The 12,784-nt window shown below is 40.5% G+C and overlaps 1 protein-coding gene across 3 annotated transcripts in view; it reads right to left on the minus strand.

The window, feature by feature from the left end:
* Positions 1-4,331: 4,331 nt before the first annotated feature.
* LOC121867246 (putative zinc metalloproteinase YIL108W) overlaps positions 4,332-12,784 on the minus strand; it is a 54,859-nt gene continuing 46,406 nt past the window's right edge. For all 3 annotated transcript variants that reach the window (XM_042367101.1, XM_042367102.1, XM_042367103.1), the window contains one exon: positions 4,332-5,624. In XM_042367101.1, coding sequence (XP_042223035.1) covers positions 5,402-5,624 — 223 coding nt within the window. In that variant the 3' untranslated portion in view covers positions 4,332-5,401. The remainder of the gene's footprint in view (positions 5,625-12,784) is intronic.

The following is a 12,784-nucleotide window of genomic DNA, read 5'->3' on the forward strand; positions in this document are numbered from 1 at the left end:
CAACTACTTATTCTCTCCCCACACTCCCCCTCCACCATCCCCCCATTCCACTTCTCCCTTCCCCACCTCTTCCCTTCATCCCTCCCCCAAGACTAAAATCAATCGAACATTCCATCCCATCACATTACCTTCCCCTGCATTCCCCAACACACCCCCCCTCCCCCTATTCTACCCATGGCGACGAATTGGACTACTGTAATGAACACTCACAGAACCGACGACATGGCTCCCCCCCTCGTATTTAGAGTTAAAACCTTTACAACAAAGGTCAATCCCACGTAACTTGAGTCGGATTAAGATATGTGGAAAAAACAAGCAACACCCATGCCCACCCCCCTACCCCAACCAAAAATTATAGCCACCACGTCTCTATCTCCATCCGTTTCCCTCTATCTATAATAAAAAGTGTAACCCTACTCAGAAAAAATAATGAATGGGCCCTCCAAACAAATAAAAGATGAGGTGCACCCCACCCAAATAGGGATGGGCCCTCCATTTACTTTCGCCTTCTTTTCTCCACATCCTTTCCTCCCTCCCATCGCCCCAGTCACCCCAACCTACCAATACCATGCAGTGGGCAGAAGGCCACACACTTTCTCTCCTCCTGAAAGTCTGTTCCGTTTAACCCACATTCTTTCACTACTAAACCTTCTTCCCCCTTTGCTATATTTCGCTATCGCTATCGGTATCTCCCGCCTCGACTCCACCGTTTGTAATGGTTGCCTTGCGTAATTTGTAAAATCCACCTCACGGCTAAATGTAAACCGAAAAATCCATATATGTATTGAAGTTTTATACTCAGAATCACATATTCTTTCACCTCTACAAATATCTGCTGTAATTAGTGGGACACCCTATTATAATTATATGACAGTTGTTATATGAGCTCCTTAGTTAACTTCACCATAAAAATATGGTGTTTGATGTGCTATGCGTTTGGTGGTCATATTTGCCGCACGTTAACTTACTCGGTTATGTTACACCCCCAGTTGCAACCTGGCAGTTTGGGTTGGGTAATGTAGTATTTTGAGCAGAAATGGAATTCAGAACGACTCGATGAACATGAAGAAAAACGTTTTTATATAACGAACCCTAACGTAATGTAACCTATTACAGTTATATGTAATCTGGGACGAATATGTCATTGCTGAAATTTGTCAATGAAATATGTAAAGCAGTAAAAAAACCACATATTTTGATTATCAGCGAGGCTGACTACCTATAAACAATTAATATTTGACGATTGGCAAAAGTCCTGGGAAAATGAACCAACAAGTCATAAGCTAAAAATGATCAAATCATCAGTTTATCCTTGGTCACCATCAAAACAATCATCTCGACATCACGAAACTATTCTGAAACGTCTAAGAATTGGGCATACGCGATTGACGCATGGCCAACTCATGTCTTCCTCTAATGGAGCCCCACCTATATGCTCCAACTGCCGAACACAAATAACAGTCCAACATATTCTCATTGAATGCCCTATTTATAATAGGTATCGAACAATGTGCTTCACTAACCCGACAATGTAAGATATTTTAGCAGAGACCCCAAAATTTTCCCTAAGTTCAGGTTTGACCTTTTTGAAATACTGTAATCTCCTCCAAACAATATAACACTAAATTATAGAAACAGAAATATATGTTAACTAATCCCTCTGGCCAGCCCTAGGAGAGACTCAAATGGGTGTCAGTGGTCTGGTTAAACTAAATCTTGATGATGATTATCGGCGAATGTTCACCCTACAGTCGCAGGGGTGGTGGTGGAGGTTGGGGGGGTGGGGGGGGGGGGGGGGAAGGATCCACTTGCAGTTCACTATGAATACATGAAATAGGAAGGGTTTTTTGGGCAGTTGATCCTAAAAGATTTACCAAAACGTTATGTCAGAGTAATAATACTTAACCTGCCTGTAGGTGTTACTAATACCATTAATTTACTCTAGTATATAAAAGCCTGCATCAGTTACCAAAACATAATATTACTCTGCCATTTCAGATATGCCTGCAGGACGAGCAAATTCGTCGGCAGTGATTGCTGAGCGAGGCCAAATCATCGGGATGTGGAGAGCCGGGGCAACTGTGCCGGACATTGCTCTCGAAGTGGGGAGGAGCACCAAGACGATTAGGAGGTGGATCCGCCGGTGGGAGGAAGAGGGCTCAGTGGAGACGAAACCTCGAAACGGAAGGTCACGAATAACGTCGGCAAGGATGGACGCCATGATCGTGGCAGCTGCAACAGCATATCCAATGCGAACATCAGTGGAGCATACAAGAAATCTGGGCCTCAACTGCCATCACATGACGACGAGACGCTGACTTCATGAAGCCGGGATCGACTGACATATTCCAGCTCACAAAGGGTGGCTAACACCTACTCACAAGGAGTGCCGACTCGGCTTTGCATTGGAACACCTTCCACATAGAGAAGAATACTGGAGAACCATTATATTTACAGATGAAACGGTGTGCAGGTCAGTGGGAGCCGAAGCAATGCAGTGTTGGCGGCCTCCCAACACACGCTACCATGAGAAACACATTCAACATCGCACAGTGAGTGGTAGGGTGTCAAGAGTCATTCTGGGGGTGGATGTGGGCACATGGGCCAGGTGAACTGGTCAAGATCAATGGCCGTTTCACTGGTGAGCAGTATGTAAACATCCTGGAGCAAGTGCTAATTCCTACAGTCCGGGCTATGGCAGTTCCAGCCCCCCACACTATCAGGCTGGTTCATGACAACAGTCCCATTCATACCAGCAACATAGTGAAGGACTACCTCCAGGATCACCCTGAAATTGAGGTCATCGACTGGCCAACACTAGGATGTGATATTAATCCGATTGAACATATTTGGGCCATGATGAAACGTGATTGGGATATTGGGAAGCAGCGAACCTGTGCAGCAATAGAGGCCAAACCTTACGATGTGTGGGAGAGTATACGGGGTGTGCCTGAAGCTGGTCGACTCCATCCCTAATCGCCTTGATGAAGTCCTGAATGCAATGGGTGGCTGGACCAAATACTAAGATGTGTGTATTGGTGTATTGTTTGGATTTTAGTACTGTTTGTAAATACAATTAATATATATTTACTCGCCTACAGTGTTATCTTAAATCCATGTCCTCAATGATGTCTTAAACTATATCGCATGAAAATTCATAACAAAGTAACTTAACAGACACAAATTATGTATTGCGTTGTATACAATGATCTGTATGACACGTCGTGGAATGTGTTGTCTTATAACACAATATAATTATATAGTTACAATTGCTACCATCATTGAAATGCTCATGATGTTCAGCACACAATATTAACGGTAACTGAGCACACTCCAAAATATATGAAGCTTGCATATTGTGGTGGGGTGTTTAAACACTGGAGACCTAATGACGAGTTGTCTAACTCCTGGGTCTTCACTGTGGGTGTTCCAGTTATGGGTTTAGGAGAACTCATACAAGACCATGAATAATGCTGCCACGGCCACCTCACGTTCCCTTATGAGAGGAGAGGTTGGCCAAAGCCTTATTCTTCTCTATCAGCAAGAGCTGAGAATGGGATGTATAGAATGCGTGGAGGTGACGGTAACCCGAAACAAAGTTCACATGGATTCGATGTGGGTCACTGAGCGTTGCTGTAGTGGGGGTGGTGTAGTTGTGTGTGTGTTGTGAAGGGCGGCCAGTCCCCGCACCTGCCCCCCACCCACCCCCCATACACACACACAGACTTTCAAGGTCATGAGGGGCAGTGGTTGGAACTTGGAAGAATTGGAACAGTCACCTAGATTAAGTCTGAATACTATTTTACAATACTGATAACTTTTTCACTCCACTCTTTTTAACATAAGTGTATAATTATATAATATTGCATATTATCACAAATATTTATTAAGCAAAGGATGGGTGGAATATAAATAAATATTACCATAATCTCTGTCGGAATAACAACAAAATTGTGACGTGGTCGCTGAGTAAAACTAGCTGACCAAGGCCCTACACCCTGATCCTTGCATCACCCTGGTCCTTGAATATTTCACTTTTATCCTAACTATATTCCATTCTATAAAGTATCATTGTGACCTGAGCGGCAATAAGCACTCAGGGCACTGCACCTGTTCCATGAATTCGTAACCATAAAGAAACAACTGTAAGACAAAACGTAGTTAAAAAGGCAGCTTGAAATTATGGTGGTACAAATAATAAATAAACCTGCCTCTCATCAAGCCCTCACCTCCTCTATCCCCCCCCCCCTCTCCCACACACTACAGTGGGCGACATCTGTTGGCCGACCATAGCATTTCCCCCAGCTGTTTCGAAACTTCAGACTCAAGGCTATTCGAACCCTCACTGGGGCTGGGTAGTGGACACGTCTTTTGTGCACGATAGTACACGTACAGTATGTATAGTGTAGTGTACAAATACTGGAATTTAAAAGCAGTACAGCTGTTTATCTCTTTACAATTTCAAACTTTTTTGCAACTTAAAAATGTTTTTGAACAAAATTTGATGATGTTCAAGACTAAGTCAGAGCAAACTTATCTCCAAAACTTCATTGATAATGTTAGACTGTGTTCGTCATTCACAGTGTACATTCAAGAATACATGTAATGTATATGTTTATAAATAAGGTTTATAACACAGCAGGTAATGGGAATGCTGTAGCACAGGAAACACAAGTGGATGTTGGCAATTTTACTCATGACAAAATGCTTCAACCTCAGTGTTCCTCAAAAGACTACACGGTCAAAAAAAGAGCCAAGAGTAAAATTGCCAATGTCCACTTGCATTTCCTTTGCTGCCACACTCCTATCTGCTCAAATGACCTGTAAAAAATTGGCCAGAAAATAACAAGCCGGGAGTTGCAAAAGAAGTGGCTGCATCATCAATATTTGGTTTTGCTTTTCCTTCACATAAATAAATCGAAGCCTTAATTTGTGAGCTGAGAAAGTTGAGAGCATCTAGGAGTAACTGGAGATATTGCTCATGAGGAAATTTTGATTACGAGATACAGTAATTAAAGCACGAGCCAAAATAGAGAGCACATATGTCATGGCACTTCCCTTAGAAGCTGCAATACTTATTTCCATCATTAAGGTTTTACTAAGACTTATGGAATATGGAATTGTTCATTAATAACAGATGCATAATAAAAAATTCTATAGCAACTGCATTTATGGTATTTGCAGCTCAATGTAAATCTATTAATATGATACTGTATACTGTATAGCGCTCATAATGTCTATACGTCTGCACTTCAGAAGGCTTGTGTAGATAAAGTATTATAATGAATTTTACTGTTTTCAGTAATTCATTAAATTGAGAAAATAATAAGCAGGCTCTTATCCACACATACTAGCTACTCGTAAGAGGCTACAGTATATACCTGACCATCGGCTACGTATCTTAGAGTGGCCGCGGCATGAAGCAGCCCTTGAGCAGGTTGCCCTGACTATCCTCTGCCACTACTTCAATGTGTGTGTCTGATGGCCAATGAGGCACTTGGGCCCAGGGGAGGTGGAGGACTGGTGGTGGTGGCCGAGTGACAAACTCCCAGTGGTGGAAAGCCATGGTGTGAAGATCTCGTAGCTCCACAATACGGATCCCAGCGGTGCTGCACACTACTGACCTGTGGAAAACCACAAGCAGCGAGATAATAATAAGGATACAATGTATTGAAAATATTTCATTGCAAATTGATATATATATATATATATATATATATATATATATATATATATATATATATATATATATATATATATATATATATATATATATATATATATATATATATATATATATATATATATATATACATTGATCCCTCGGTTAACAAATTACCTTCCATAAGATTCTTAACTTCGGTTAACAAGCATTCCCTCGATTAACGAATTCCTTACGAGCGCCCCTCAACATGTTTTCGCTTGCACACTAGCTGTCATATTAGTCCGCCAATACAGTAATCGGTTCTAGGGCTTAAATTCCTTACTATTTTAGTAAATATCAAGAAGTTTGTACTATTCAATAATTTTAAAAGTCTTATATTAAATTTTTTTTTAGTCATTTTAACAATTAATTAACATAATTTAAGTACAGGAAACTAGTTTTTTGCATGCCAAACAGCCTGTCAACATACCATACAGGCGTCAGTCTCTGTGTCTTTTCAGTGGAGGTAACATCTTGCTTCAGACTCTCATCAACATAAATGTTTTTTTTGTTCAATGCTCTGAATGCGACGCTCAGCAATGCTACCTAGGTATGTTAATTCCTAGCCAATTCGCCAGGCCAACATACAGGCAATTAAAACATCTAATAATTACTTAAGTAATATTAGGACGACACGTCGCTACCTGGCATTTAATTGCTATTTTGAAAGTCCCTCCCTCAAACCAGCCTCCGTGTGCACTGAGAAGCTCATCTATTGCCTGGCGATTCAGCTATAAAACACACAAAGGGAAGCTCCGCGAATTTGTGTTCTAATTGCTGAAATACTCACCTCTGCAAGGATATTATATACGGTATTTGTACTTAATAGCACAGTGATGAAGTAGAGTGACTTTTATCTTATGTTTCTCAATTATTGTATTTGGGACATTTTCTTATACGACTTTGGGTCAGCATGGCGACCAAACCACATTTTCTTTGTGAGTCGTTTAGATCGTTGTGACTATTCCTTGCCTTTAAGTCACTCAGTGAATGTCGCTGCGCCCTCCCGGGCTCATCTTCACTAAAAGAGAATATGTGAATATATCTATTTATATATACTGTATACATATACATATATGTATATTGGTTACGATCTCTTTGTCCCAATTATTCACGTGCTAATATGAATACAATGACTGTCTCTCTCCCTACTCTTATGTACGTTCACAAAACCTTTGGGCTTCCGCCCTTGGGTGTCTATTTGTTCTCAGCAAAGAGGCCAGAGTTGAGTTAGTCTCTTCATAACTTTGATGTCCTCAGTAGAGGGTTCAAGCGAACTTTAGCAAGGCTGCTAGACTTAGCGTTCCTTCCGGAATGTTGACCTTCTGGTCTTACTAGCAATCTAGAGTTATGTTGAAATAAACTTTACACCTTCTATGGGTTATGAGACCAATTCAGGGTGGATTTCTCAACCCAATAAATATTGCTAGAGTAACAGAGAACTTTGCTGCCAATAGAGCGCTATGTTAGCGTCCCAGCAGTGTCAACCCTGCCGGGTGATAGTGCGCACGTAGGAATTTTCCCTTAAGTGTTTACTTGGGGGATAATGTCTGTGCCCCTGATTGGCAACAACTACAGATCTTGATGATCCCTCTCAATAAATGTTCTGAATGAAATTATTTTATAAAAACAAATTTAAATAAATAAGTTTCATTGAGCTAAGGGATACTTGATATAAGAGTCGGGAGACAGATACGAAAAAGTGAGTTATTGTTTATATTGGTCATAGGAGTGACTTGTATAACACTAACTTACGAATAATATAACATTGATGAGTCATGGGAGAAAATGCTTTCCCCCTTATTACTTATTATTATTACTTTGTGTTATAATGATATAATGTGACTCATGGTATCCTCCTAGTTCATATGAGTGATGTTCCACTGGAGGATGAAGGTCAGGACTCCGGGCCTATGGATAATGAAGGAGACTATGGAACTGTCCCTGAGGAGATACTATTGAGTGCTGAGCCACAAGGACTAGAAAGTTCAGCTCAGGCACTACATTCAAGGAATTGTCTGTCAGTAGAGAATGTGAATTCAGTAGTAGTAGTTTCACCCACGACCCAAGGGGGCCATACTACATGTAATTATAAAAAATGTACAGCCACTTGGATTACTAAGATAGGTCCTCATGTGGCTTGCATACTTTATGGCAGCTGTGTCTCAAATAACTTATTTTTAACCAATGGAGTGTGCAGTTTGTTATAATCAAATTTTTCAATTTCATCAAACTACAGGTGATAAAGATTTATTGCAATTACAAATTAAAAATAGGTGGAATAAGGCCTTGAAGAGTAAATTTTTGAATTTACAACAATGGAAAGATCCCACATTGGCAGAAAGCTTAGGTTTATTGGTGTTAGGTAAAAGACTTAATCCCCACTTAGACAAGACTGCTCCTGCTAAGAAAAATAAGTTATTGGACCCTCCAGACTGTGAGGCAGTAGGAAGTCCACAGAAACCTCTATCTACTCAATCTGACTTCAGTGGGTTCCAGGATCAGGACGATGAGCCTGGTTCTAATCATAGTATTCAGTCTCTTGAGCAGGAAGAACCTGTTGAGACTGATTTCATCCTATCCACATCTTGGCAACCACTCCCACCTGGGGCAAAAGTGTTGGTTGCTGCGAGTGGAAACAGGCTGCTGTCGACTGACACGCAGTTGCTGGATAATATTGAGTGTAAGGTTGATTCTAACAGGCCATGGATAACATTGGTAAGAGCTAAGTCTTCTTTGTTCACTAATCCATCAAGATATTTTATGAAAATGTCTCTAAGCTTCCTGATATCTAAGCAACTACAAAGAGAGAGGAAGGACATGCAACTTTGGGTCATCATTCTTTGTTTTTGGAGGGTGATACTACACTTTCTTGGCCTGATATTTGCCCAAAGATGATCTCTGAAATAGACAAAGTCTGGGCTAATTTATTGAAAGACTTAACATTCATTCCCACTGACAGGAATGCTCACAAGTTTAGTTTTTTGAAGTTCCAATTTAATGACGAAAAGAGTTCCTTATATGATCTTTCCCAATATTTGTCGGCTTCAAAATATGTTGATATAAGTAATGAAAAAAATTTGAAACCAGTTGCCCCTGCACTGCTGCTTGAAGAATTTAAAATTAGGAAATTGGCAGCAGATGTTTGGTCTGCAATTATGATGTGTCAGTTATTAACTAAGTTTGTGCTGGACTATGAAGAAAATTCAGAAGTGGGCAAATGTTTTGCTGTTGCTCTACAAGGAATCTCATATTCTCTATACAACTCATTTTTAGATCATTTGTTGAAAGCCCTAAGACTGAAAGTCCAGCTAAGGAAACAAGCAACAAATAATGCTTCAAGTGGTAGCGCTTATTTGTTGATACGTTCTTCTCCTCTTTCTCCTGCTTTGTTTGGTGAGCAATCATTGATTAATTATAGATCATCTTTGGAGAATACTATTAATATTAATGTCCCCAGGAGTCCTCAGACCTTTCGGAAACCTAGGAGAGGAAGGTTTTACAGGGGAACAGGACCAGCTGCCCAGGGCAGTTATCAACCAAGGGGAAATTTTAGAGGAGAAAATAATCAAAGAAGTAATAGAGGTGGCCGTTTATTCAGAAACGGAAAGCGACCTTATTCCACCACCTCAGCAACTTCCCCCTTCCAATGAAGCCAGACAACTGGGTCGTCTAGGGGGTTGGGAGAACAGATGGACTTCTTCCATATGGGCTTACAAAACAATCAAAGGGGGTCTCACATGGACTTGGTTGAGGCACCCTCCCCTAGCATCCCCAAAGAAGGGTAAAAAACCAACCCCATTACTTACAAAATTTTTAAGTCAACTACTGAACAGAGGTGTCATAGAACTGCTGTAGTCAGAGAAATGTTTCTTGTCTCGCCTATTCCCAGTCCCCAAGAAAGGCAGCGACAAATTAAGATGGATTTTGGATCTTTCAATCCTAAACAAATTTATTCCCAAAAGAAGTTTCAAGATGCTCACTTACGACCATCTGAGGCATCTACTTCCGCCCAATGCTTGGATCTCAAAAGTGGATCTCGAAGATGCCTATTATCACGTTCCTGTTGCTCCCAGGTACAGAAAATTTCTGGTGTTCAAAGTAGGGGAATTAAGTTATCAATTCACAGTGATGCCATTCGGTCTGACAATTGCACCAAAAGTCTTTACAAAACTGGCAAATATTCCCAGAAAGATCCTTGCAAGGGAGGGCATAAGAACCTTTGCTTATCTAGACGATTGGCTGATAATGGAAAACTCTTTCGAAGATTGTCAAAGGGCGACCCAACGTACACTAGTACTATTTCAAAACCTTGGTCTAAAGATAAACCAGGTCAAATCAAACTTAATACCATATCAAAAGTTGGATTGGTTAGGCCTCCACTGGGATACAAATCAGCAGTCAGTCAGTTTACCAGGAACAAAAGTAACAGATTTGATAAACAAAGTAGAAGCCTTTTGTGTAAAGCACAAGGTTTCTTGGCACGATTGGGAAAAACTTCTAGGTCTGTTGAATTTTGCCACAATAGTGGTTCCATTGGGAAAGTTAAGGAAAAAGCAACTATCTCATCTGGGCTCGAAGTTGCTTTGCAGAAACAGAAAAGTTGCTTCTTCTCTCCCTATTCAGATAAAGAATCATTTGTTATGGTGGAAAAACTGGGACAATCTAATCGGTCCCTCTCCCTGGGTTCCACCTCAAACAGGTTTGGTCGTTTGTACGGATGCGTCCAAAATAGGATGGGGATTCCATTCTTCAAAAGGGGAATTCAATCAAGGAAGGTGGAGCAACTTCCTTTGGGACAAACACATAAATATAAATGAATTAGCAGTGGTCCTATTCTTTTTGTCGGCAAACCCAAATTTACAAAATATGATGATCCTGTTTGCCATGGACAACAAAACGGTAGTCTTTTGTCTCAATCATCAAGGGTCAACAAGGTCTTGGCCCCTTCTACAGCTATCAGAAAAATTTTTCAGTATTTGTACAACACAAACACTTTACCTCAAAGCAACTTATATACCGGGAGTGCAAAACAATTGGGCAGATGCGCTATCCCGTCTCCGGCCAATATCGACAGAAACAGAATGGTCCCTAAAGGTATCGGAGTTCAAGAATCTAGTGAAGAAGTTTGTTAACTCCACAGATAGATCTGTTTGCCTCCCTAACAAATTACAAGATGCCAATTTATGCATCTCTGGAAAGGTCAAATCTTTTAGGAAATGCCCTCCTCTTAGATTGGAACCTTTGGAATTCAATCTATCTATTCCCACCTGTGAAAATATTGACCAAAGTGGTTCACAAGCTCAGATCCTTCCGAGGCAAAGTCCTCTTAATTGCACCATATTGGATCCTACAACCTTGGTGCCTGGATCTACTGGACTGGTGCCCAAATCCTCTACAATTGCAACAAGGATGTCTAGACAAGGTACTAAATTCTCAGTTCGAGATATCCTTGGCACTTCACGCTTGAAGTTTCTCCAAAAAAGTTGAAATAGGTTGTTGGGTAATTCCAATATAGCTAACCAAGTATTAGCAGGTCATAGACCCCAAACTTCTATTCAATATGAGAAAGCTTGGAATCTTTTTCAACAATTTATCAAGTTAACAACTCCGGATTCATTTTCGGAAACAGTTCTATAAGAATTTTTAGAATTTCTGTTCAGAGTTAAAGGCCTTCAAGGATCGACAATTGCATCTTATAAATCAGCGTTGGTTGACCCTCTGGCTTGGGGTTTTAATATTACCTTGAACCCAAGGCTTTATCAAATGCTAAAATCGTCCTTTTTCATTCAGAGACCTCCTCGACCCAAGAGAATCCCGCCTTGGTCTCTGGAAAAAGTTACTAATCTTCATATGGGGCCTAATTACAATATAAATCTGAACAGGGATAAATTACTCCTGAAGGCAGCTTTCCTTCTAGCAATAGCAACGGGTATGAGAATCAGTGAACTGATTTCAATTTCCAATAATCCATCATTATTGGTATTTTCTGACGAGGATGTTATCCTTTTTCCTACGGAGATCCTAAGAAAAAATGAAAGGGAAGGTTTCCAAGCTCAACCTATTAGGATAAAACGTCTAACGGATGAAACTAGGGTTCCTCACATATTGTGTCCAGTTAAAATCTTCAGGAATGGTTAGCCAGATTCCCTAATAGAGGCCCTTATGTTTTCTCATCAAGGGATGGTAAGAAATTATCTCCTTGTCAATTGACAAAATCCTTATCTCAATTAGTGAATTAAGCAGACCCTGGCAAGAAATTTTTGGCACATGACACTAGGAAATATGCAGGGTCTGTGGCCTTTCTGCGGCACATGAGTCTCAGTCAGATCAAGGAAATGGGCTTTTGGAGATCTTCAAAAACTTTCAAAGACAGCTATCTTCATCTATCTCTGAGAGATGCTTCAAATGTGGTGGTGCTGGGTTCCCCTCCCACATCTATTCAATCTCCACTACCAGGACCTTCTTCCTCATTAGAATAAAGTGAGTATCCTTTTTGAGTAAATTAACATTTTACCTTCCGGTAAATGTTCTTAATTTTGGAAATTTTCAAAATAATTTACAATATAATCAGGACCTAAGTCAGCGGAGCCTTGTATGCAAAGTCACCTCCCTCTCCACCTCCTACTCGGGTATTCTTGCTGAGCGTCGCATTCAGAGCATTGAACAAAAAGCCGTTTTTTTTCTAAAAACCAGTTTTTGTGATAAAGCTCGAATGCGACGTCCATAACCCACCCATCTCCACCCCTCGAGAGTTGACTTTTAATCACTGCTCTCTCTGAGGCAAGAGATGAGCTTCGCAGTGTGCATGGAGGCTGGGAGGGAGGGACTTTCAAAATAGCAATTAAATGCCAGGTAGCGACGTGTCCTCCTAATATTACTTATTAAGTAATTATTAGATGTTTTAATTACCTATATGTTGGCCTGGCGAATTGGCTAGGAATTAACATACCTAGGTAGCATTGCTGAGCATCGCATTCGAGCTATATCACAAAAACTGGTTTTTAGAAAAAACGGCTTTTTCTGTGTTTCCAGTCAAATTATTGGTCATTTTGAAATATATTTTACATATTTATAATA

This window comes from Homarus americanus, unplaced genomic scaffold, assembly GCF_018991925.1.
Source record: "Homarus americanus isolate GMGI-L3 unplaced genomic scaffold, GMGI_Hamer_2.0 scaffold6317, whole genome shotgun sequence".
NCBI lineage: Eukaryota > Metazoa > Arthropoda > Malacostraca > Decapoda > Nephropidae > Homarus > Homarus americanus.